At 47.6% G+C, this 25,808-nt stretch overlaps 1 protein-coding gene across 5 annotated transcripts in view; it reads right to left on the bottom strand.

The window, feature by feature from the left end:
- Positions 1-25,808, bottom strand: part of SMAD9 (SMAD family member 9) — a 111,129-nt gene that overhangs the window by 50,338 nt on the left and 34,983 nt on the right. For 3 of the 5 annotated variants that reach the window (XM_059684315.1, XM_059684313.1, XM_059684314.1), the window contains exons 3-4: positions 17,247-17,504; positions 3,609-3,830 (exon numbers count right to left, since the gene is read on the bottom strand). In XM_059684315.1, coding sequence (XP_059540298.1) covers positions 3,609-3,830; positions 17,247-17,504 — 480 coding nt within the window. The remainder of the gene's footprint in view (positions 1-3,608; positions 3,831-17,246; positions 17,505-25,808) is intronic. The other 2 variants (XM_059684316.1, XM_059684317.1) reach the window with 2 other exon arrangements.

Consider the following 25,808-nt stretch of genomic DNA (forward strand, 5'->3'; position numbering starts at 1 on the left):
AAGATTCCCTCATGATTTTAAAACAGTCTGCATTCGCTTGGGCTCCTACTAACCTAACCGAGCCTTGGGAATCCCATCAAACCTACCAACCATTACATGATCTGGTAAAAATCTTAAAACGACAAAAAAGATTTCTTGGAATGTTAATTGCAGGACTCTTTGCCCTTATAATGTTACCTACTTCTGTGGGCATTGCTGCTTCATCCATGGTACAAACTGTTCAAACTTCTCAGTTTGTACAAGATAAGGAAAAATGTAACTAAGACCTTGTCTATACAAAAAGGAATTGACAGCCAGTTTGAGATAGAATTTTCAGCACTAAAGTCTACAGTCTTGTGGATGGGTGATAAAATCCACAGCTTAGAGCAAAGAATATCTTTACAGTGTCATTATAATTTTTCCCAGATTTGTGTTACCCCAGTTCCCTATAATAGTACCTTACACCCTTGGGAATCAATAAAAAAATCACCTTCTTGGTGCTTGGGGTAAAGGTAACACAACCCTTGATATTTAGAATTACAACAGCATATTGTACAATTATCCCAGGCAAATTTACAAACTAATTCCTTGGATGCCTGGTAGCAATTTAAAAAGGACATGAAAGAATTTAATCCCTTCCACTGGATCTCCTTACATTTGCTTGTCTCATTGTTTTTCTTATATGTTTATTTCTAGTCTGCAGAGGCAGAATGAAGAGTCTTAAAAGGACTCAAACCCTTCAGGTGGCATTCACTTTTCAAGATTTATTAAGGAAGTGAAAAGGGGGCAATGTTGGATGCTACCCATTGTTTTCACTATCAGAAAAGTATAAACAAGGAGCCCAGAATGCTGGTGAACCTTGAGCTCTAGCAAGGGCCAAAGCTATGCACCGATTGTTTAGACGAGACAATGGTGGCTCAAGCAATTTCCTGACCAAATAGTCTCAAAGTAAATCTTTATTCATATTTACTGACCTTTAAGACAGTCTGTCTGTTACTGGAATTGCCTGCCTGACCAAGGGCAATATGTGTATCTAAAAATGAATAAAAAACGTTGGCAGGGTCGGGGCACCAGCGAAGTCCTTCCCCTAGAGTTGGACTCTCTGCCTGGCTCCCCAAATTTCCAAATTATTATTTCTTGTCTCGTCTCGTCATTTGCCTGCGGCCCTTCTCCATATCCCGAACCCTAGGTCACGCGGGACATGGCATCTCATAAACATCAATGAATGAATTCAATGAATGTTTTTAATCTATGGCTTGTACATTTACGACAACAGGAGGCACTCAGTAGGTATGTTAGGAAGAATATTAGAATGCATCACCAAATTAAATAATGAAAGAAAATGCTTATGTGGCTCCTTTCCTAACTGGTCTGAGTGCTGGATGGGAAGAGAAAAGATCAATTGGCTCTCAAGTTTCTTTACACCTGTGATTCCAGAACAGTTTGACATGATAGTGGGCAGCCAGGTATCACTCAGACACTACCAACTATCCTATCTAATAAAAGAGAAACATGGTAATTAGCATACGACCTCTACCCTTCCAATTGGCTAATCAGGGCAATATGCAAATTAACTGCCAGCCAAGATGGCGGCGGGCAGCCAGGCAGCTTGAAACTAACATGAGGCTTGCTTGCTTCAGTGACGGAGGACTCCAATGTTCCCCGCCTGCCGCTGCCGGCCTCTGAGCTGCAACTCTAAGCAACTATGTTACAAATATAGAAGCTAAACAAAACCCCAGAAACCTTCTTTAGTCCCCGGGCTTCAGCCAGCAGGTTGCAACATTGTTTCAAATACAGAAGGTAAACAAAGGCCAGAAACCTGCTTTCAGCAGCAGAGGCCTAAGAGCTGGAGCCAAGCCTCAAAGCTAAAGAAGGCCCAGAATAAAAAAAGAAAAAAGGAGCAGTTGGGAGCTTCAGTCACCTGCCAGCCTGAAAACAGCCCTCAGCCCCTCACCCAGACTGGCCAGGCACCCCAGTGAGGACCCCCACCCTGAAGGGTGTGTGACCTGCTGCAAACAGCCATCATCCCCTCATCCAGGCTGGCCAGGCACCCCAGTGGGGACCCCCACCCTGATCCAGGACACCCTTCAGGGCAAACCAGCCGGCCCCCACCCGTGCACCAGGCCTCTATCCTATATAGTAAAAGGTTAATATGCCTCCCAGCACCGGGATCAGCGTGACAGGGGGCAGCGCCCAAACCCCCTGATCGCCCTGCGGTTCTGTGTGTGACATGGGGCGGGGCCACAACCTCCCTATCCGCCCTGCTCTGTTTGTGACAGGGGAAGGCGCCCCAATCCCCTGATCAGCCCTGCTCTGTGCCTGATAGAGGGGAGCTCCCCAACCCCCTGATCGGCCCTGCTCTGTGTGTGACAGGGTGCGGCCCCCCCCACCCCATGGGCCCTGCTCTGTGTGTGACGGGGTAGAGCCATAACCTCCCCATCGGCCCTGTCCTGAGTGTGACAGGGTGCGGCGCCCCAACCCCCTGATCCACCCTGCTCTGTGTGTGACAGGGGCCGTGCCCCAACTCCCCTATCGGCCCTACTCTGTGAGTGACAGGGGGGAACTCCCTAACCCCCTGATCAGCTCTGCTCTGTGCGTGACAGGGGGGAGTTCCCCAACCCCCTGATCGACCCTGCTCTGCGCGTGACAGGGTACGGAGCTCCAATCCCCCTGATGGGCCCTGCTCTGTGAGTGACAGGGGGCAGCGCCCCATCCCCGATTGGCCGTGCTCTGGGTGTGACAGGGGGTGGCACTGCAACCTCCCCATTGACCCTGCCTTGAGTGTGACAGGGGGCAGTGCCCCAACCCCCAATCGGCTCTACCCTGAGCGTGACTGAGGGTGGCATCGCAACCTCCCGATCCGCCCTGCTCTGTGCATGACAGGGGGCAGCTCCCCAACTCCCCAATCAGCCCTGCTCTGAGCCTGACCAGGGGCTGCACCTAGGGATTGGGCCTGCCCTCTGCCACCCGGGAGCAGGCCTAAGCCAGCAGGTCGTTATCTCCCGAGGGGTCCCAGACTGCGAGAGGGCACAGGCCGGGCTGAGGGACCCCCCTTTCTCCTCAAGTGCACAAATTTTTGTGACAGGGCCTCTAGATCTAAAATAAAAGAAAATGATTTAAAGATCCTCAACCAGGCCTGCCACTCAACCATTGACTCTGCCAATAAAGGAAGCTTCAAAAACATCATTGTCCAGACTCCAGTGAGACTTGTGCCATGGGCTGCTATAACAATGCCTGGACACAGGAGAGCCCCAGTCATTTCCAAAGATAAATAAGTCAGGATGTTTAACTCCCTAGCTTCTAAGTTTCCAAAGGTAACTTTACCTTATATAAATGATCTACCAGCCAGAATTATTCTTCCTCAGAAGTTATCTAGCATCTTTGAGCAACTCAAAAATAATCCACAATCCTTTTACTTAATGATTTCATCCTGTACTCACATTTATCATCTTGTTTGTCTTCATAATATGCACACTATGCTACCCCGCAAAAGATGTCATGCCCATTTTATAGGCAGAGAAACCCATCCCTGTGCCATCCCAATAGGTTACATGGCCAATGAATGGCTTGTTTCTGTTTCCATATTTTAGCTCAGAAGAACAGAAAAAGAAATTACAAATTTCTTTTACCCTTTCCTATGTGTCTCCTGGTATTTTCTATTGTTGAGTTTCTGTTTACATTAGAAAGAAGTCCAAGACAGAATCTGTTCCTGTTATTTGAAGGGTCTGTGAATCCATCTATAAGTACACTTCGGGAGGAAGCCTGGAACGTCTCACCAATTCGATTGTTCAGTTCATAGTAAGCAACTGAGCACCAGTGCTGGGGTTCCTCATAGCAAACTGGCCGAAAGTCTGAAAGAAAACAAACCAGATAGCACATTACTACCATTATGCTTGGGCTTCCCATCTCCTGATTCCATCAGCAAATTTAGATTAATGCTGTTAAGCAGAAAGTTGGCTGCAAGACCAAGTAAGCTGCCTTACAATCATTTCAAATCTATCACTTTAATGAAAACTGTGGTGAGCTTATCTGGTTAATGCATCTATGGCAGAGGCCACAGACCTAGTGACTCTCCCATAGTTACAGTATTTGTACACATATCTATGATTATTGAGGGGCCAAGCAAAGAAGAATATGAGTGGATCCATGTAAAGTTCATCAACTCTAAAGGAAACACAGCTCAAAGGAAACTAGCAGGTCACTTCATCTCTGCATGAGAAAGATAGTGTATTACTGTTACTGTATGCCACACTGAGTCCCTGTGGCAAAGAGTACCATTTCCTAACAAACTAAAGATGAAATATAATAGTTTGGATATGATAAAACCAAATCAGAAACATTGGATAGCACTTTAAATTATTTAAGAAAAAAATAAAATTCTATCTAAATAAACTCACATTCTATTTTATGTACAAATGGAATACTTAATTACTTATGACATAAAAAAAATCTTAGCCCTGACCGGTTTGGCTCAGTGAATAGAGCATCAGCCTGCGGACTGAAGGGTCTCAGGTTTGATTCCGGTCAAGGGCATGTACCTTGGTTGCGGGCACAAATCGATGTTTCTCTCTCATCGATGTTTCTAACTCTCTATTCCTCTCCTTCTCCCTTCCTCTCTGTAAAAAATCAATCCTATATAATAAAGAGCTAATATGCAAATGGTCATCATGCTGTAATGGCTCAGACACTCAACACTGGGGAGAGAGGAATGGGGACCACACAGGCACAAATGAGCTCGCCAGAGAGGAATAGGGACCAGCCAGGCTGCGGCCCAGGAGAAGGACAAGCTCCCTGTCCCACGGTCCTGGGTGCCAGCGCCTGTACCTGTGGCCTGGGAGAGGGACAAGTTACACACCCTGTGGTCCTGGGTGCAGAGGCTGCGCCTGTGCCTGTGCCTGTGCCTGTGCCTGTGACCCGGCCTGGGAGAGGAACAAGCCACATGCCCTAGGGTCCTGGGTGCCAGCGGCTGGGGTGGCTGCCCAGGAGAGGGACAAGCTGCCCACCTTGCGGTCACAGGCACCAGCAACTGCACCTGCAGCCTGGGAGAGGGACAATCTGCATGTCCCATGGTCCCAGCAGTCCCAGATGCCAGCGGTTGCATCTGCACCTACAATCCATGAGAGGGACAAGCCACCCACCCAGCGGTCCCGGGTGCCAACAGCTGCACCAGCACCTGTAGCCCAGGAGAGGTACAAGCTGCCCACCCCATGGACCCGGGCACCTGCGGCCGCAGCCTGGACAAAGCCACCTGCCCATGGCCGCTGGCGGCTGTGGACAGCCCGGGCAAAGCCGGCCCGGGCTCTGGGTGCCTGTGGCCGGCCAGAGGAGGGAATCCTGGGTCCTGGGTGCAGGTCGAGGCAGAGGCAGTTAGAGGCAATCAGGCCAACAAGGGAGCAGTTAGGGGTGATCAGGCTGGTAAGGGGGCAGTTAGGGGCGTTCAAGCAGGCAGGCACAGGTGGTTAGGAGCGATCAGGCAGGCAGGCAGGCGAGCAGTTAGGAGCCAGTGGTCCTGGATTGTGAGAGGCAGTCGGATATCCCCCGAGGGGTCCCGGATTGCAGAGAGTGCAGGCTGGGCTGAGGGACTGCCCCCACACCCCCTGTGCATGAATCTCATGCACCGGGCCTCTAGTAAAATATATTAAAAAGATATTTTAAAGAGAGTTGTGTATTTCATTAGGAAATCTGTGAATGCTATGTTTTCACCCAAAATTTTTCAGTTAAGTAACCAATAAAAGTTCAGAGTTCTTTCTTTGTCACCCACACTCTTTCTCTGCCCTTTTATTAATTGTATAACCTTTCTTTTCTTTGAATATCCTTGTAATTCTTATATCTAGAGTGTGTTCCATTATGCACTAAATATGCATTTTTTAAACAGATAAATTAGGGGGTTATTTGATTTACAAAAGGTTGTTAAGTTATAAAAGAATTGGAATACTTTAAGTAGTACACTCCTTTGGACCCTCCCCACTCAGTGTGGTTCATGGAACTGTAGGCCTGCATCACCTGGGAACTTGTTAGGTATGCAGATTCTTTGCCCCAACTCATATCCAGGGTATCAAAATCATATTTATACAAAATCATTACCTGCTCTATATGAACACTAAAGTAGACCAACATTTTTCTAGTCTATTGTAAGACACAACATTTTGTAAAAACCCTATTTACATCTATTTCTAAGAGCACCTCTCTAAGCCAATGAAAGACACCATTCTAAATCTATAGTAAAAACAGAAATGGGTCAAAATTGTTAACTTCTTAAATATCCAATTCCATAGTAAACATCAAGAACAACAAATGTTAGGTTAAAATAAAAGATTAATGTATTCTAGTAAACAGGATGCTAAACAAACATCCACTCTATGGTACTGAGGAATTCCAAAGCTAAAATGCCAAGAAATCCATACTACCTGCCCCATAAAACACTTGGGAAATAGAAGGTAAGAACATTTGGTTTTGTTTGGATTTTTTGTTTTATTTTGGGGTAATAGAAAACACTCCCGGAAAATAGATATATTTAGTTGTTCATCTGTAAATTTATCTCCATTAGGCATTGATAGCACTAAATGACTATCAGCTGTGGTATCTACAGGTCAGCCATTCTGGTTCTCTGGGGTTTCTATGACATAATAAAACAGGGTGGTGTGTTGACAATAAGAAAGAAGTAAAACAAAGGAATGTTAAACTGATAAACTACACAAAGATGACCTGACCCAACCTTTTTGGCCATTAAACTCCTTGATGGACAGTGTTTTTGCTAAAGAGAGACCAGTTACATAATAAGTGATATTGTGAGTGTCCTACAGGGGAAATGGGTTGTCCTAAACTCCTTACTAAAGGGTTGAATAGTTTTCCCTCTGACTTATGACTTATCATTGAGATTTTCAAACTGAGGAGCTAGTCTCCTAGCTTTTCTCAGTAACAGAAGAGCCTGTTATCTGGCTTTTATAACAGAGAAAGCTAACCCTTTGAAATTAGCTTAATTTTCAGCTCCTCTGTTGTCATGGACTGTACAATGACCACGGCAATGTTCTGTCTCTGAGATAGTTCAAATATGCCCCCAAAGACAGGAAAGCTGAAACCTGATTATAACCTTGAGCCCAAGGCACAGTGAGAAGGGTTCTTCTCCCCAAATAGCAGTCCTACTAGAGGCCCAGTGCATGAATTTGTGCACAAGTGGGGTCCAGGGGGTCCAGCCAGCCTGCCCCAATGGGGCCCCATTGGGCCGGGCCAGTGGGAGGAGGGGCTGCAGGGAGTTGGCCACCCAGCCCTGCCCCTGATCAGGGTGTTGGTGGCCGATCGGGGCCCGGATCAGGCTGGTTGGCTACCGCAGTGCGCATCATAGCCACCAGTTGTTCCGGTCATTCCACCGTTCCGGTCGCTGGGCTTTTATATATATACTAGAGGCCCGGTGCACAAAAATTTGTGTACTCGGGTGGGTCCCTTAGCCTGGCCTGTGCCCTCTCCCAATCTGGGGCCCCTTGGGGGCCCCTTCCTCTGGCTGCTGGCACCAGTTTTCCTCCGGCGCCTGGAACCCAGGCCTTCACTCTTCGCCGGGAGGGGCCTGCGCAGTGGGCGAGGGGCTTAGCTCTTTTAAAAATACTTCTGAATGTTTGGTAAATAACCCTGTAGGAATCTCCTTTCTGAAACATGTTGGTTGTTAAGGGCTGATTTGGGTAATCAACAAAATGTATGTTAAAATCCTAATCCCCAGAACCTCAGAATGTACCTGTATATAGAGATAAGATCTTTAAAGAGGGGATTACATTAAATTGAGGCAGTTCCAGTGGGACCCTTAGCCCACCTCACTGAAGTCCTTATAAGAAGAGGAATGTTGGGGTCCTGCCTCAGCAGGTCCAGGGGTTCCCAAAGGTGTGGACGGAGTCAGCGAAGAAGGAATGACACAGAGGCAGCGTTCAGGTGATCATCATAGCCAGGTTCTCTTTTTATTGTCCTGTTACATCTATATTTATACTATTTGATCCTATAAGCATGCCTCTACGAGCTTTTTTTTGCCGAGGAGAGCATGGGGTCCGTTTATTGGGGGGTCAGTCAAAGGGGGAGCTGGCTAGGGTGGGGTAGGGCAGCTACTTGTCTGGCCCCCGAGAAACCCAACTTGAGTCCAGAGCCTCCACCGCTTTGAAGCAAAAGTCTTCCTCCACCTTTATCTGCATGGGGGCCAGCTCTGGAGTCAGCGGACTCCCGCCCGGCCCGCTTCCGGTGGCACTCGCTGCCTCTTCCAACCGCTGGGCCCCTCGCCAGGGGCCGGGCTGCTGGCTTCTGCAGGCGCTGGCATCCTCCTGAGCAGGGATAGCCCCTCTTTCTCTGGAGGCTCGTTCTCAGCATTGCCTGGGGTGGGGGCTTCTGTGCCCTGGCTGCCCTCATCCTCCAGTAAGATGGTGAACTGGCTGGCCCGGTAGTCATCGCCGTAGGAGTCCAGCACCTTCATGAGGAACCTCCGCTCCTGCTGGAGTCTCTGTGTTATTCTCTATATCTGATGGAGCCTGTTCAGGACTCGCTCATTCACCTGCTCGATCTCCCTGCAGCACCGATCCAGCGCCTGGTACTTCCTGCGATTGAGTTCCCGTTGGCGCTGCCATTGCTGGCCTCAGGCTGCCTCCTCCTCTTCCTCTGGCTCCTGGAGACTGGAGCTGCCCAGACCCCCAGACACGAACTCCACTTCGGTCTCAAGCTCGCTCTCCAGGATGTGACCACCGAACAGCGGAGGCAGCGCCAGCTCGGAGTCGGGAGGTGCTGAGAACTCCTCAAAGCCCACGGCTGCCATGGACCCCTCTCTCTGCTCCAGCTCCATTTCTCCCTGGCTCCCAGCGCAGAACTTCCAACCTTGCAAGCCTCTAGTTTAAAGTGGCTTACGCCCATCCGATTTCACAGCCAGGCACCAGGCCCGGCCACTAAGCCTCCTGGGAGTTGTAGTTCTCTATTTCTGGCTTGCCTCCCTCGCCCCACCCCCACCCCAGTCCCAACTGAAAGGCCCTGCTGGCTGGTCTAACCCTGTGGCCAGGCATCTGAGTCACCTGGGGTCTTTATTCCTGTCCCAACACCACGCCATCTGACCATGGAGACTCTCCTCTTGGGAGGCCCCTGGGTCTCCTTCTGGGTCTCCTCAGCCCAGGCACCGGATCGCGTGCCCCAGCAGCGATGCAGCCCTGGCTCCTAGGTCTCCTTCTGGGGCCTGGCTGCGTCGCCCCCGGGGCCCGGATCGCGTGCCCCAGCTGTGACGCAGCCCCAGGCCCTGGGTCTCCTCAGCCTGGGCACTGGATGGCGTGCCTCAGCAGCAACTCAGTCCCGGCGCCTGGGTCTCCTTCTGGGTCTCTTGCTGGGGCCTGGCTGTGTTGCCCCTGGGGACCGGATCGCATGCCCCAGCTGCGACACAGCCCCGGGCCCTGGGTCTCCTCAGCCTGGGCACCGGATCGCATGCCCCAGCAGGGACACAGCCCCAGCGCCTGGGTCGCCTTCTGGGTCTCCTGCTGGGGCCTGGCTGCGTCACCCCTGGGGTCCAGATGGTGTCCCCAGGCAGCTATGCAGCCTGGCCTCTGGCCCCACCTCTGGGTGTTCTCCCATCACTGGTGATCAGTGATCTGAGAAGCCAGGCTGGGCAGGGAAGACGCAGATATCCACCTCTTCCCTGCCCCACGGAGCTTCTCCAATTACTGGCCCAGGGCCAGCAAAGGTGGCCAGGTTCTCCTATCACAAAAGCTGGCAAAGGCGGCCTGGCTTCTCGGAGCAAAGGCAGCTCTGTTCTCTGGCTCTTGGCTGCCACCTGGGTTTCTGATTGCAGTCAGCAGCAGGCGGCTTCTTCCCTCCTTCCCCTTTCACCTCCCAGCATTGCGTCTACATATGCAAATTAACCACCATCTTTGTTGGTGGTTAAGGGCCATCTTGGCTGGCAGTTAATTTGCATATTGTCCTGATTAGCCAATGGGAAGGGTAGCAGACGTACGGCTAATTACCATGTTTCTCTTTTTTTAGATAGGACTAGAGGCCCGGTGCACAAAAATTTGTGCACTCGGGGGGGGAGGAGGGGTGTCCCTCAGCCTGACCTGTGCCCTCTCGCAGTCTGGGACCCCTCGGGAGATAACGACCTGCTGGCTTAGGCCTGCTCCCGGGTGGCAGAGGGCAGGCCCAATCCCTAGGTGCAGCCCCTGGTCAGGCTCAGAGCAGGGCTGATTGGGGAGTTGGGGAGCTGCCCCCTGTCATGCACAGAGCAGGGCGGATTGGGAGGTTGCAATGCCACCCTCAGTCACGCTCAGGGTAGGGCCGATTGGGGGTTGGGGCACTGCCCCCTGTCACACTCAAGGCAGGGTCAATGGGGAGGTTGCGGTGCCACCCCGTCACACCCAGAGCAGGGCCAATCAGGGGGTTGGGCGCTGCCCCAAGTCACAGAGCAGGGCCCATCAGGGGGTTGGGGCACTGCCCCCTGTCACGCACAGAGCAGGGCCGATCAGGGGGTTGGGGCTCTGTACCCTGTCACGCACAGAGCAGGGTCGATCAGGGGGTTGGGGGCTCCCCCTAGTCACACACAGAGCAGGGCCCATCAGGGGGTTGGGGAGCTCCCCCCTGTCACAAACAGAGCAGGGCCGATCAGGGTGTTGAGGAGCTCCCCCCTGTCACTCACAGAGTAGGGCCGTTAGGGGAGTTGGGGCACCGCCCCTGTCACACACAGAGCAGGGCAGATCAGGGGGTTGGGGCGCTGCACCCTGTCACACTCAGGGCAGGGCCGATGGGGAGGTTATGGCTCTACCCCATCACACACAGAGCAGAGCCCATGGGGCGGGGGGGAGGTTGGGGCGCCGCACCCTGTCACAAACAGAGCAGGGCCGATCAGGGGGTCGGGGCGCCACACCCTGTCACACACACAGTTGCAGGGCGATCAGGGGGTTGGAGAGCTCCCCCCTATCAGGCACAGAGCAGGGCTGATCAGGGGGTTGGGGCACCTTCCCCTGTCACGAACAGAGCAGGGCAGATAGGGAGGTTGTGGCCCTGCCCCGTCACACAGAGCCGCAGGCTGATCAGGGGATTTGGGCGCTGCCTCCTGTCACGCTGATCCTGGTGCCGGGAGGCCTCGAGGCTCCACTGATCTCAGTGCTGGGAGGCATGGTACCCTTTTACTATATAGGATAGAGGCCTGGTGCATGGGTGGGGGCCGGCTGGTTTGCCCTGAAGGGTGTCCCGGATCAGGGTGGGGGTCCCCACTGGGGTGCCTGGCCAGCCTGGATGAGGGGATGATGGCTGTTTGCAGCTGGTCACACACCCTTCAGGGTGGGGGTTCCCACTGGGGTGCCTGGCCAGTCTGGGTGAGGGGCTGAGGGCTGTTTTCAGGCTGGCGGGTGACTGAAGCTCCCAACCGCTCCTCTTTTTCTTTTTCTTTTTTATTCTGGGCCAGCTTTAGCTCTGAGGCTTGGCTCCAGCTCTTAGGCCTCCGCTGCTGATAGCAGGTATCTGGTTTGTTTGGGTTCTATAATCGAAACACTGTTTCAACTCCAGCTCTGAGATCCTGGCTTGCTGAAAGCAGGTTTCTGGGGTTTTGTTTAGCTTCTGTATTTGTAACAATGTTTCAAACTGCAAGCTCAGAGGCCGGCAGCGGCAGGTGGGGAATGTTGGAGTCCTGGAGCAAGCAAGTCTCATGTTCGCTTCAAGCTGCCTGGCTGCCTGCCGCCATCTTGGCTGGCTGTTAATTTGCATATCGCCCTGATTAGCCAATGGGAAGGGTAGCGGACATATGGCTAATTACCATGTTTCTCTTTTATTAGATAGGACTAGAGGTCTGGTGCACAAAAACTTGTGCACTCGTGGGGTCCCTCAGCCTGGCCTGTGCCCTCTCACAGTCTGGGACCCCTCGGGGGATGACTACCTGCTGGCTTAGGCCCGCTTCCCGGGGGATCGGTCCTAAGCTGGCAGACAGAAATCCCTCTGGCAGCCCAGGAGCCCTCAGGGGATGTCCACTTGCCAGCGGGGAGCAGGCCTAAGCTGCAGTCAGACATCCTTAGCGCTGCTGAGAAGGCGGGAGAGGCTCCCACCACTACCACTGTACTGGCAGCCACCAGCCTGGCTTGTGGCTGAGCACAGCTCCCCCTGTGGGAGTGCACTGACCACCAAGGGGCAGCTCCTACATTGAGCGTCTGCTGCCTGGTGTTCAATGTGTGTCATTCTGCTGTTAGGATCTATTTGCATATTACCCTTTTATTATATAGGATAGAAGCCTGGTGCACGGGTGGGGGCTGGCTGGTTTTCCCTGAAGGGTGTCCTGGATCAGGGTGGGGGTCCCGCTGGGGTGCCTGGCCAGCCTGGGTGAAGGGCTGAGGGCCATTTTCAGGCTGGCTAAACCCCCTTCAGGAATGCAGGTCCTGCTGGGGTGCCAGGCCAGACTGGGTGAGTGGCTGATGGCTGTTTGCAGGCTGGCCACAACCCCTTCAGGGTAGCCTGGCCAGACTGGGTGAGTGGCTGATGGCTGTTTGCGGGCTGGCCACGTGCCCAGCAGGGACCCTCACCCCATGAGGGTGTGGTCATCCTGGGTGGGGGGCTGATGGCTGTGTGCAGGCTGGCCACAGCCCCCAGCCACCCAAGCTCCCAGTGGAGGCTGGCTGAATGCAGGTATCTGGGATTTATTTATCTTCTATAATTGAAACTTTGTTGCCCTGAGCAGAGGCCACAGCTGGCCAGGGCAGGCAGGAAGCTTGGCTTCCTCCATCACTGGGGCAACCAAGCCTCCTGCCTGCTCCAGCTCCATGGCTTCCAGCCACCATCTTGTTTGGGTTAACTTGCATATAGTTGCTCTGATTGGCTGGTGGTCATGGCTTGGGGTGTAGCGGAGGTGCAGTCAATTTGCATGTTTCTCTTTTATTAGATTAGATAGATGATTGGAATGTGATCATGGTTAATAAAATGATGTGCAATCAAGTAGATAGTATCTTATCAGAAATTAATTCATTACAAAATAAAAACCCCTGAGACAGAAGAAAAACTCTTTAAAGAGAACCTCAGAATAACTGATTCCTTCTGTATACATTCCTAATGTCAGTTTGTTATATAAGTGATAGAGTTCAACAGCTTGAAATTTTGAATCAGTCTGTCTTTGTTGAATTGTCCATTCAAAGTAGTTCTCACGCTTAAGTGTGCAAGAAAATCACCAGTAAAACTTGTTAAAAATGCAGATTCTGACCTGGCCTATGTGGCTCAGTTGATTAAGGATTGTTCCATGCACCACAAGGTTGCTGTCTTGATTCTAGGTCAGGGAACATGACCAGGGTTCGAGTTCAATCCCCAGTCAGAGCATGTAAAGAGGGAGCTAATCAATGTTTCTCTTTCTCTCTCTCTCTCTCTCTCTCTCTCTCTCTCTCTCTCTCTCTCCCTCCCCTCCCTCCCTCCCTCCCTCCCTCCCTCACTTCTTCTCAAAAATTAAAAACATATTTAAATAAATGAATGAATGAATGGGTAAATAAATGCAGGTTCTTGGCCAACCCCCCAGAAATTCTGAGTCTATAGATCAGTGGTTGAATGCAACCGTGTCTGTTTTAACAGGAACTGCGGGTGGTCATCTGACCATACTGAATAAGCATGAATAAGGCATTTCCCTTTGAGAAAATGAACTGTAACACTGGTGAAAAAGTTATAAAGCAAGATGACCCTTCTGCAGGTCCTGGAGTAAATCTGTCTATAAAATTAAGGGGCTTAATATAAAGTTACTGTATGACCCAGCTGTTCTACTCCTCAGTATATTCCCACAGGAATTAAAAGCAGCAACTCAAACAGATACTTGCACATCAATGTTCATAGCAGCATTATTCACAATAGCCTAAAGATGGAAAAAAATATATCCATAGATCAATAAATGAATTTTTAAAAATGTGATATACCTATATAATGAAATATTGTTCAATCACACAAATGAAGTAACTGATAAATGCTATGACATAGATGAACTTTGAAAACAGTAGGCTAAATTAAATAAGCCAGACACAAAAAACAAATATGTCATGATTCCATTTATATGGGGTACCTTAGAATAGGCAAATTCAATACACAGAGACAAAAAGTAGATTAGAAGTTACCCAGGGAGGAAGGCAGGGAATGAGGAGCTACTGTTTAATGGGCACAGAATCTCTGTTTGAGGTGATGAAATAACTTTGAAAATAGATAGTGGTGATGATTGCACAGCATTGTGAATATACTTAATGCCACTTGAACATAAACTTAAAAATGGTTAAAATGGCAAATTTTCTGTGATAAGTATTTTATTAAACTTAAAAAATATAATACAACATATGAAAAACCATTGAATTGCACACTTTAAGTGGTTGACTTTTGTTACATTAAGAAGCTGAGCCAGTTAATCTCAATTTGCTTTGAAATTAAAAAGACTGTTCCTTTTGTAAGAAACTAGTCAGCTTGTACATACATCTTGGGGTCTGTCCTTCATTAATGGGAAGAGAAAAAACACACACCAACCTGTTAGTTTAATAAGTGCAGGAATACAAATTTAGTACAGGAAATCTTTATAGCACAATGTGTTTTATGTAAATGTATATTTGCAACATTAATTATCCTCCTGTCTCTTAACTAGGGTTCTGTCCACAAATGAGGTCTCTTTCTATTGTGTTCTTTTCTCAGTAGATTCAGCCACTTGCAAGACTTCAACTGCCTCCTCTATTCTGTGCATGACTTCCAGGCCAGAGCTCAGCCTTCATCCTCACATCAAGTCCTGGTGACTCTACAATCTCAAATTAATTGCCTTCTTTCTGTCACCACATCCCTTCTTTAGTTCAAGTCCTTATCATTACTTGACTGGACTGCTAAGGCCTCTATCACATTATCACTTATTTACATAATTGTGTTCAATAGTCACTGTCTCTGGAAGGTGAGAGGCAGTGACTATTGTCATAATCAATCATTGCATCTCTAGCACTAACACAGTGCCTGGTACTTAAGCAGGCTCAGTCATTACTTACTGACTCAATAGAATCTGGATCTATGACCCAGAACTTCTACTCCCAAGGTCCAAATGCCTATGTAATCAACTATTGAGCAACTTCTGCATTTTAGGCTCTATGCTAAACATCCTATCTAATAATAGACAAACATGGTAATTAACCATACCTCCGCTACGCTTCCCATTGGCTAATCAGGGTGATACGCAAATTAACTGCCAACCAAGATGGCGGCCAGCAGCCACACAACTGAAGCGAACATGAGGCTTGGTTGCCCCAGCGATGGAGGAAGCCAAGTTCCCCGCCTGCCTCGACCGGGCTCTAAGATACACTCTAAGCAACAATGTTTCAATTATAGAAGCTAAACAAACCCCAGATACCTGCTTTCAGCCAGCCAGCCTCAGAGCTGGAGCCACAACAAAGTTTCAATTACAGAAGGTAAATAAATCCCAGAATAAAATAAAATAAAAAAGGAGAGACTGAGAGCTTCAGTTGCAGGCTTGGCCTGCCTGAAAATAGCCCTCAGCCCCTCATCCAGACTGGCCAGGCACCCCAGTGGGGACGCCCACCCTAAAGGGGGCGTGGCCAGCCTGAAAACAGCCCTCAGCTCATCATCCAGACTGGCCAGGCACCCCAGCGGGGACCCCCACCCTAAAGGGGGTGCGGGCAGCCTGAAAACAGCCATCAGCTCCTCACCCAGGCTGGCCAGGCTCCCAAGCAGGACCCCCACCCTGATCTGGGACATCATTCAGAGCAAACCAGCCAGCCCTCACCCATACACTAGGCCTCTATCCTATATAGTAAAAGGGTAATACGCAAACTGACCCTAACAGCAAAATGACTGGGAATGACTGGTCACTATGACACACACTGACCACCAGGGGGCAGACGCTCAATGCAGGAGCTGCCCTCTGGTGGTCAGTGAGCTCCCACATGGAGGAGCTCTGCTCAGCCACAAGCCAGGCTGATGGCTGCCAGTACAGCGGTGGTGGTGGGAGCCTCTCCTGCCTCCTCAGCAGCGCTAAGAATGTCCGAATGCAGCTTAGGTCTGCTCCCCGCTGGCAAGTGGACATCCCCCAAGGGCTGCCAGGCTGCCAGAGGAATGTGTGATTGCCAGCTTAGGCCCAATCCCCTGGGGAGCAGGCCTCAGCCAGCAGATGGTCATCCCCTGAGGGGTCCCAGACTGTGAGAGGGCACAGGCCGGGCTGAGGGACCCCCTGCCCGAGTGCACAAATTTTTGTGCACCAGGCCTCTTGTATAAAAGATAAAATGACTGACACACAAAAATTTATATATGTTTAATAGATGTACAAGCAGTAGATGTGATGAATTTAAATGGTAGATGTATATGTAAAATAGTAGGTGTACTGCTTGAGGGAGTAAAAGGAAGAAAGGAGTAACTCTAAGGGGAAGAGGCAACTTCTTTACCTTCCCACATTTTATGAATTTTTTGAGGACGGGGATAATTTCTATTAACCTTTTAATTTTACTTTTGGCACCTGAAGGCAATGCTTAAATATAGTATGGGTTCCATAAATATCTGTTAAATAAAGGAATATATGAAGAAATGAATGAGGCAGATCACAACATCTGGCACCAAATGCATTTATGTGTGCCCATAGGAACTTGTTAGCTCAGGATATTTTCTCACACTCTTGAGGTACATAAAATCTTTTTTTTATTGTCTAACTTAAACCTACTTTATAGGTGTGATAGTACATGCAATTATCACAATGGGTTTGGTTCTCCCTCTCCCTTCTACATGTTTTTTAAATTCAGCAAATATCGATTGACTAGGTCAGTGCTTCAGATGCTGTGCTTACTTCCCATAGCAAAAAGGGAGAATGCACTGCCTGGAACTGGGGCCTCACTCTGCCCTACACATCTTTTGTAGGGGAGACTCCCTTTGATTGTTGAAAGAGGCACTCATACTGCCTGCCCTCTGGCCAGCTCTTTCTGATCAGCTTAGAGAAGTCCTTATAAGCTTATTGCTACTGGCTTTAGAAAACAAAAACAAAACGAACAAACAAACAAACACCTCAAAATTCCAAAGGATGCTGTTCAAGTCCATTTAATTTCTGAGAGCGTCCAAAGGATTAGGACCAAAAATCAGAGCAAAGGCATGTTGTAGCTCCAGGAAACTGCTTCAAAATGGATATAGTACTGATCATCTTAGAGGCTGGGCAGGGTCCAAGAGCACACAAGAGATTGCCATGTGAACTGTAAAACTCTACATGAACATGAGTTACAGTGATTAAAAACTATGATGCTCACACCATAAATGTGTTGAATTGTATACCACATAGACCGGCAGCTTTTACTGACCTGAGTGTTGATAGGGGCTTTCTGGCTCTGAAGGGCTTCCTGGGGAGTGAGGGTAGCTGGCTGTGCACGGGGACTGTGAGAATGCTTGCCCTGATGAGGGAGGGAAGGCAGAGCATGGAGGCTGCTGGAAAGAGTCAGGATAGGTGGCGTTGTGCGGCATGAGTGGCTCACTGTGGAGGGAGGCACTGCGGAACTTGGCCAGAAGGCTCAGCTGGGGGTTATATTCGCTGTGTCTTGGCACCAATACAGGCGGCAGCACTAGCATGAGAAAGAAACCAGTGGGTTAGAATTGATCATTGGCTCATCGGCACAAAACAGAGTGGACACTTGCTGTTTTTGTCCATTTTTTTTTATGATAAAGTTCTGTTTTTCCTTTGGGAAGTACTGTTTCACCATTCTTAGTGCTCATTGTGAGTTGTTAATTGTAGACCCATCTTTTCCCAAAAAGTGAGCTTGTGAATCAAGCTAAACCAATAGTTTCTCTCCTTGAAGCCTGAATCTTAAACAGAATGTAACAATTAACAAAAAGTTTAGAGGAGAATCATTGTGAGGTCAGCATTCTAAAGAGAAACTGCCTATTTATTCCTACCACAGAAATTAGCAAACCTGTTCTACTACTTGGTCTTCTGGAGATTTGATTGTTCACGTCTTCCTTTTATTCTGACAATAAAGTGTTTGTTTGTCTGTTTAAGGAAGAATAGGTTTTTATTGCTCGCAATAAAATAATAAGTGATGTACAATGCCGGGAGCCGGTCCATCCTTGCTGTTTCAAGGGACCTGGCATATATGGCATACGGCTCTTAATATGTTTGCTCACCTTCTTGGCGCTGTGTTTTAACCAAGGTCACCTCTCCGAGAAAGGTTGAATCCCCAGGAAGGGATTTTCCCCTGAAGTTAGGGAGGGAATAAAACCCCTCAACTAAGTGCCAGGCGGGTAATTAATCACTTTAACTACGAACAATCATGCTTAAACTACATAATCTTTTCTCCCTGGAATGGAGATAAGAAACGCCCTAACCTTTGTAATAGAGATTGATAGGATTGAATCAACTGGTATAAATACAGTTGTAACAAGACAGAAACACTCAGAGCTTAGAACAGAATTCAGAAGACAGAACCTACACGGAGCCTGGAGACAGAAGAACTTTGCTGGAGAGAACATGGCAAAAGATCCTGGACTGAACCTGACTATAGAACATGGCAAGAGAACCTGACTAGAACCTGGTGACTGAACCTGACTGGAGAACCTGAGCAGAACCTCTCTGGAGATCGAGACCAGAACTTGGCTGGAGATCCTGGCTAGGCTGCTGATCAACTGAACGCTGTCTCCATGTCATTCCTTCTTCGCCGACTCCGTCCACGCCTTTGGGGACCCCTGGACCTGCTGGGGTTGGACCCCGGCAGTACAAAATATTTTTCCCTCAGAGACCATATTGAATTATTTAGATGACCAACCTAAATTTTGGCTCAGTAGTGCTGCTAAAGTAAAAACATTCTACCTGGTCTTACCAGAAAGATTTAAAGGCAACTAAAAGTTCTTTTGTAAAAGATAAACAGTGAGTAATAATATAAGTGAATAAGTAAAAGGTAAGCAGCAATAGATAACTTATAAAAGGTAAGCAGCAATAGAGAACTTATAAATAAAGCCTGTTCATTTAGCATTTCCCTTCTGGGTTACACACTTTAAAAAGTACATGAGTTTTCTTGAACATGATTCTGTACAAAAGCTTAGGCATTGATGCAATTCTCAAGGGCAAGTACTGTCCAGGCATACATGACTCCTATTGACTTCTAAAGTGTCACAATGCCCAACAGAAAAAGAAGATATTCCGTAAGTGTCATTGAGGCACAACCTATGACCAATGTAAATGCAAACAGAGAAGCAGAGAAAATAGAAAAAAGAAGTGATCAAAGAAATAGCCAAAGAAAATTTTCCAGAACTATAGAAGAATCCATGTCATCAGATTGAAGAGAACGAGAGTGCATATCCCAATGGATAAAAACAAATCTAAACCTAGTTATACCATATTGAATTTCAAACATCTAGACAAGTGGAATATTCTAAACGTTCCCAGAAGATCACCTCAAAGTCACCTACAAAGAAATGAAGCTCAAACTGACTTATGACTTCCCATCACCAATGCTAGATGCTAGAAGGCAATGGACCAGGCTTTTCTAAGGGAAAATAATTATTTTTTTTCTTTTTGCTATCCAAACTTAGATTTTAATGCAAAATGTATTAGCAACAGACACAACTTCAGAGCATCTCCATCACAAAACAACATAATTATTGGGTTCCCCCAGATTACCCCCTCAGATAGGGGAAATCGTCAGCTTAACCTTTACATTCCTATCGGCCTAGGAACTTATGAGGAGAATACTTATTTATAATAACAGTGGGCTGAAGAGAGCAAAACACATTGTCTTCACCATTATGATGAAACTGGCCATTACTGACAGTTTTCCTCCAAGGTACAAGCCAGCTTTTCTATTTGGAATTGCTATCAACATCAGCAATAATTCTTTGGAATAGCTCATTCGTTTAGGGAGTTACAATGCCACACTGAGTATATGGCTGGTTTGAAGGAGGATGGATAGTGAGGTGCTCTGTGAATTTCAAATATAAGTCATCAGGCTTCTGGCAGCTTCTGTTGTTTAATTCCATGTTATAAAGGTGGCATGATGGACTATGATTGGTTAAAATCCTCTGTTTACTGTCTGGCTTTAGAGTGGTATCTTTTTTCTTTCTTTTTTTTTTTTACTAGAGTCAACTTGGTAATCTATACAGGAAACATGCCCATATACTGGGAAGACTTGCTTCATGTTGTGATTATCAGCATCAGTTTTGCAAAAGCACCCAACAATAGGCTCCATGCATATAATATCAGAGACTAGAAATTATAACTAAAAAACAAAACCAAAAATCTGGTAATTTATCAACCTACTAGAGGCCCGGTGCATGAAATTCGTGCATGGCAGGGAGGGGGTCCTGCACCCTCTCCAATCCGGGACCCCTCAGGGGATGTCCGACTGCCGGTTTAGGCCCAACCAGTATGGGACTAAACCAGTATGGGCCTAAACCGGCAGTTGGACATCCCTCTCACAATCTGGGACCACTGACTCCTAACTGCTCACCTGCCTGCCTGCCTGATCACCCCTAACTGCCCCCCCTGCTGGCCAGGTCACCCTCAAATGCCCCCCATGCTGGCCTAGTAGCCCCCAACTGCCCCCCCTCGCTGGCCTGGTCACCCCTAACTGCCCCCCCCCCGCAGGTCTGGTCGCCCCACGCAACCTGCTGCTCGGTCGTTTGGTTGCCCCTCACTGACCTCCCCCCCCACCAGCCTGGTTGCCCCACGCAGCCTTTCGGTCGTCTGTTCGGTTGCAATGGTCGCTTAGGTTTTATATATATAGATGTGCATCCGACTTTTGATTACACACACACACACACACACACACACACACACACACTGACATAACTTTCAATAAAAATAAAAGGGATGAGATCCAGTTAGAGGTCTTCCTTGAGAGAAAACACAACAAATGCATGTTCTGGATAAAGCCTCAGCAAGATTAGGTGGAAACTCAAACATCTTGGCTTCTCCTGAGTTCTGGAGAAGCCTATCCAGGCAAACCAAGCCACTGAGGCTGGTTGGGGGCTCACAGCTCTTATCAAGCATGAGATCAGATCTGGCCAAAGGTACAAAGAAAGTAGTTTCCTAACCCACCAGCCTTACTCCAGGCAACAAGACACCAAAAGTATCCCTCTTCTACTGATGCTTGGTTTGTAGGCCTTTCCAGATAAAACTGGCAGCCACTTTTAGATAAGGAATCACTATTTAGAAGCTTTGGGAGAAGTGTGGGGGTTCTTTGTGGCCTCACTAAGACTTAGTTTTAGGAAGACTTGTGAAAATAATTCTGATCTTCAAATCCCACAATAGAAACTAATAGAATTGCCAAAAAAATAACATAACCATAAACTAAAATATAAATATTGAGAATCGAGAAGAGGGAGAAAGAAAGCAATGTAAATTAACTAAATCCTCATCTTTTATATTAGAATCAATGAAATTATCTTAAGGTGATAAATTTTGGAAACCAATGTATAAGCACAGTATATAGAGTTACCTCCATAATTTTTAGTAATAATACAGGGAAGTAGAATAAGAACTAACCAAGAATGATTAAAAGAGGTTGTTCCTGAAGATGGATGGGGTATCTCTTGTTTTTAATCACACTATCGATTTCTTACCACCTGCAAGTATTGATACAAACTTTCATGAAAAGCAAATATTTTCAAGTAAACAGACAACAAAAAAAATAATATCAATTACAAAATCTACCATTTACTTACCATAATATATTTATCTCTTTCTTAACAAGTAATAATTCTCACTTCTACATGCAGAATACAAACTAAAACAGGTGAATTGAAAGTTGGAAACTAAACCACAACAGGTAAGAGTAGCAGAGAAACAAATGATTCCTTCCCCCTTTAAAAGCCACATTTGTATATACTACCTATGACATCCTATATAATAAAAGCCTAATATGCAAATTGTTTGACCAGGGGTTCAACTGCTTGCTATGATGTGCGCTGACCACCAGGGTGCAGCGAGGAACATGGTGGGCGTTGGTGACACAGTGCTGGCAGCGGGTGGCAGTGGAGGCGCTGACAGCCCTGATGGGCCCTGATGAGAGCAGAACCGCAGCGGGATGGTGGAGCAAGTGAGCAGGAGGCACCAGGCCAAGGTGGGTGTTAGTGGGGACCAGGCCAAAGCAGGTGTGAGTGGGGGCCTGATCGCCTCACCAATCGCCCTGCAGATGGTGACCAGCAGGTGGCAGGGCCGCCACCCAGCTTCCAGGCACTGAGGGAGCCGGGGATGGGGGGGGGGGGGAGGGGGAAGGCCTGGCCCCAATCAATCGTCTCGCAGGCGGGATGGTGGAGCAGGTAAGGGGGCAGCACCAGGCGATGGCAGGGTGCCAGGCAGGGCTGCAGGGCTGTAAGGCTGGGGGCACAAGCTGGGGTCCAATCCCTGCAGGTTACCCCAAGGGACCCCACCTGTGCATGAATTTGTGCACCAGGCCTTAAACACTCAACATCACCATGAAAAAGTGACCTGCACAATAAGCCTCTGAATTTTCTTTTATGTATTATATGAATATACAGGAATAAAAAGATGACTTGCCTCATGAATAGTCTGAAAATGAGGGGCTGCAAAGTAATAAATGACATATGGCTTCTTTTCAATGATGCTTCTTCATCACAATGTTAACAAAGTTCAAATAAACACTCATTTTTCTTTTTTATGAAGAGGAATTTGAATAATTTCTGTGACTTCAGTTTTCATGTGAAATATCTACAGTGTATTCTTACCATTAATAAATAAAATGCCTCATAGACTCCTGAATGGAGATACTTCTATTCTTCATGGCATGCAGATTAAGGCATCAAAAGAAAAGAAAGAATATGTTTTTCTTTATTGAGACAAATATCTTGATAATATACTTTTACTATCTGGGTAAAACCAGAAGCAGTGAATATTGGTATAGAAAACTGATAGTATCATCCTGGTTATTTGGCCAGAGGGGCTCAGTTACCTTAGATTTGCACTGATCATATTTTTAAATACTTTTATTAAAAACTTAGCTGTCTTAGTCCATTTTTAATAAAAGTATTTACTACTTTGCAGTCCATAACAGAAGTACCGCAGACTGGGTGTTTATAAACAACAGAAATTTATTTCTCACAGTTCTGGGAGCTCGGAAATCTGAGATCAGGGTGCAGCATGGTTGGTTCCTGGTGAGAGCCCTCTTCCTGGTTGCAGAGGGCCATCTTCTCACTGTCCACACATGGTAGAAGGGGCCAGGGACCTCTCTCAAGCCTCTTTATAAGGACACTAATCCTATTCATCAGGTTCTGCCCTCATTACCTAATCACCTCCCAGAGGTTCCTCCTGTTAAAATCATCACCTTATGCATTAGGCATTGGGCTTTCAACATAAGTATTTTGAGGGAACACAAACATTCAATCCATATCAATAGCTATTCCTAAATAGCAAATTTCATTTCCACATCTCAACTGCTACTTGCAAATATGACATAGTGAATTTTCAGACATTTGTTTCAATTTTATGCCACCCTTTAAATACCACACTATCTTAATATGTGTTACATAAAGGAAAATAGTGGAAGGAATTACTGCATATATGGGGGTGAACTACAGAGCTGAAAACAGCTTTTGTATCTTTTTCGGAAATCATGTGGTTTTGAAACAGGATGAGTATTTTATGTAAAGGAGAAATTACAGGATAGATTCCAAGATGGCTGAAGAGTAGCTGGAAGCTGTGCCCACTTGCTCCCAGCCCCAAATCAGATTTATAGCTAAATTACAGAGCAACCAACCTGAAAAACCAATTGAAATATTATAACCAAGGCTTTACAGAAGAAGCCACTTAGAGACAGATAAGAAGGGCGGAGAAGTGGAAAGGGAATAAAATATAGTAAAATTAGAGGCATGGAAATGGAATAGACTGACCATTTTCAGAGGGAAGGGGGTGGGGGAGCGGGAAGGGATTAAACAAAGATTTTATATGCATACTAGAGGCTCAGTGCACGAATTTGTGCATGGTTGGGGTCCAGCCAGCCACTCTGATCAAGGTGATAGGGCTGGCTGGGCGGGGGAGGGGGGGAGCGACTTGGGAGGTTGGCCAGCCAGCCCTGCCCCCTGGTCGAACTCCTGGTCAAACTCCCCGTCAAGGGGACAATTTGCATATTAGCCTTTTTTTTATATAGGATATACATTACCTATAGACAGACAATAGGGTGGAGTAGGTCTGGGGTGGGCCAGGGTGGGTGGAGGGGGGCAATGGAGAGAAAAAAGAGGGACATTTGTAATACTCTCAACAATAAAGTTTTTTTTAAGTATAAAAAAGAAGCAGTAAGAAATAAAGAATACATCTGATATCAAGAATACACTAGAAGGAATAAAATAAAAAATAGGTTGGCCATGGCCTGTGTTGCTCAATGATTAGGGAATTGGACTACGCACCAAAGGGTTGAGGGTACGATTCTCAGTTAAGGGCACTACCTGGATTGTGTGTTTGCTTCCCATTTCCAGTCAGGGAGAGTGCAGGAGGCAGCCAATCAATGTGTCTCTCTTACATCGATGTTTCTCTCTCGCTCTCTCTCCGTCCCTCCCTCTCTTCCACTCCTTCTAAAAAGCAATGGAAAACGTATCCTCAGGTGAGGATTAACAACAACAACAATAAAAGAGTAGGTTGAATGAAGCAGAGAATTGAATCAGTGATTTGGAAGATAATGTAGAAAAAAAAAAAGCAATCAGAGCATCTAAAAGAAAATTAATTTAAAAGAATGTGCATTGAGAGAACCAAGATGGCGGCGTAAGGTACAGACCTGTGTGTGCTGTCTCCCACAACAACATCGAGACTACCAACTATAAAAGAAACAGCTGTCATTCAGAACCATGGGAAAGCTGGCCCAGTGGAAGCTCTACAACTGGAAGGAAAGAAAGAAGAGCATTGAGACTGAGTAGGTTGTGCAGAGGCTCCAAGAACGGAGGTACGGAATCGCACACCAGGCTGGCTGCAACTGGATGCGCGGTTTTTTTCAACCACACGGGGAGGCGGACTATCAAATCCACAGGGCGTGGTTGGGGCGGGATACTAAGCTCCCAGACCCCTACGGGGAGAAGCAGGACGGCCTTGCAACGACCTGTAGAGCGAGAGTGGCTGTCTCGTGGAACTGCTCGCCGACACTCAGGGGCGCAAGTCGTTGAGTTGCCGAGAGGCGAGTAGAAGCAGAGAGGCCATTGCCCTTGGCCCCACCCTGGTGATTCCCGGGGACCACGGCCTACTCAAATTACATCCTCAACCAAGCTGTGCTAGTGACACAAAGAGAACCATCGATGCTTTTGCAGCCCAGCCCAGCCCAGCAGAATGCAGATTTCAAGTCCTCGCATACAAAAGGGACACAATAAAGAAGCAGAATCAGGGTCGGAGGAAGCCGAAGCTGTACACGGCTGGGCTGGCGACGTGGAACCGCTGTACCAGCAAATGCACAGGCAGGCCCACCAGATCCAGTATCACATGGGACACTGAGTGACAGCAGACAGGCAGTCTGTGCACTTGGTAGAAAACGAAATCCAAACTCGAAATGGCCCCGGTGAGGTTGAATCAGCCCGGTGAGGTTGAAACGGCCCCTGTGAGGCGGGGACGGCCCCTGTGAGGCGGGGATGGCACCTGTGAGGCTAAGATGGCCCCTGGGAAGCTGAGAAAAATACCACATGAACTCACTCATTTATGGATAATAAGAGACATTATAGACTGATGAACAAAAATGGACACAGAGGCAGAGCAGCATTGAGCAGAATGTCAAACTACAGTGGGAACCCTGGCGAGGGGTTGGGGAGAGTAGGAGATCAACCGAAAGACTTATATGCATGCATATGACAATAACTAATGGACACAAGACCCTGGGGTATAGGGGAAGCCGGGGAAATGTCAAGGGGGAGAAAAAAGGAGACATTTGTAATACTCTTTGTAA

Source organism: Myotis daubentonii, chromosome 2 (assembly GCF_963259705.1).
Source record: "Myotis daubentonii chromosome 2, mMyoDau2.1, whole genome shotgun sequence".
NCBI lineage: Eukaryota > Metazoa > Chordata > Mammalia > Chiroptera > Vespertilionidae > Myotis > Myotis daubentonii.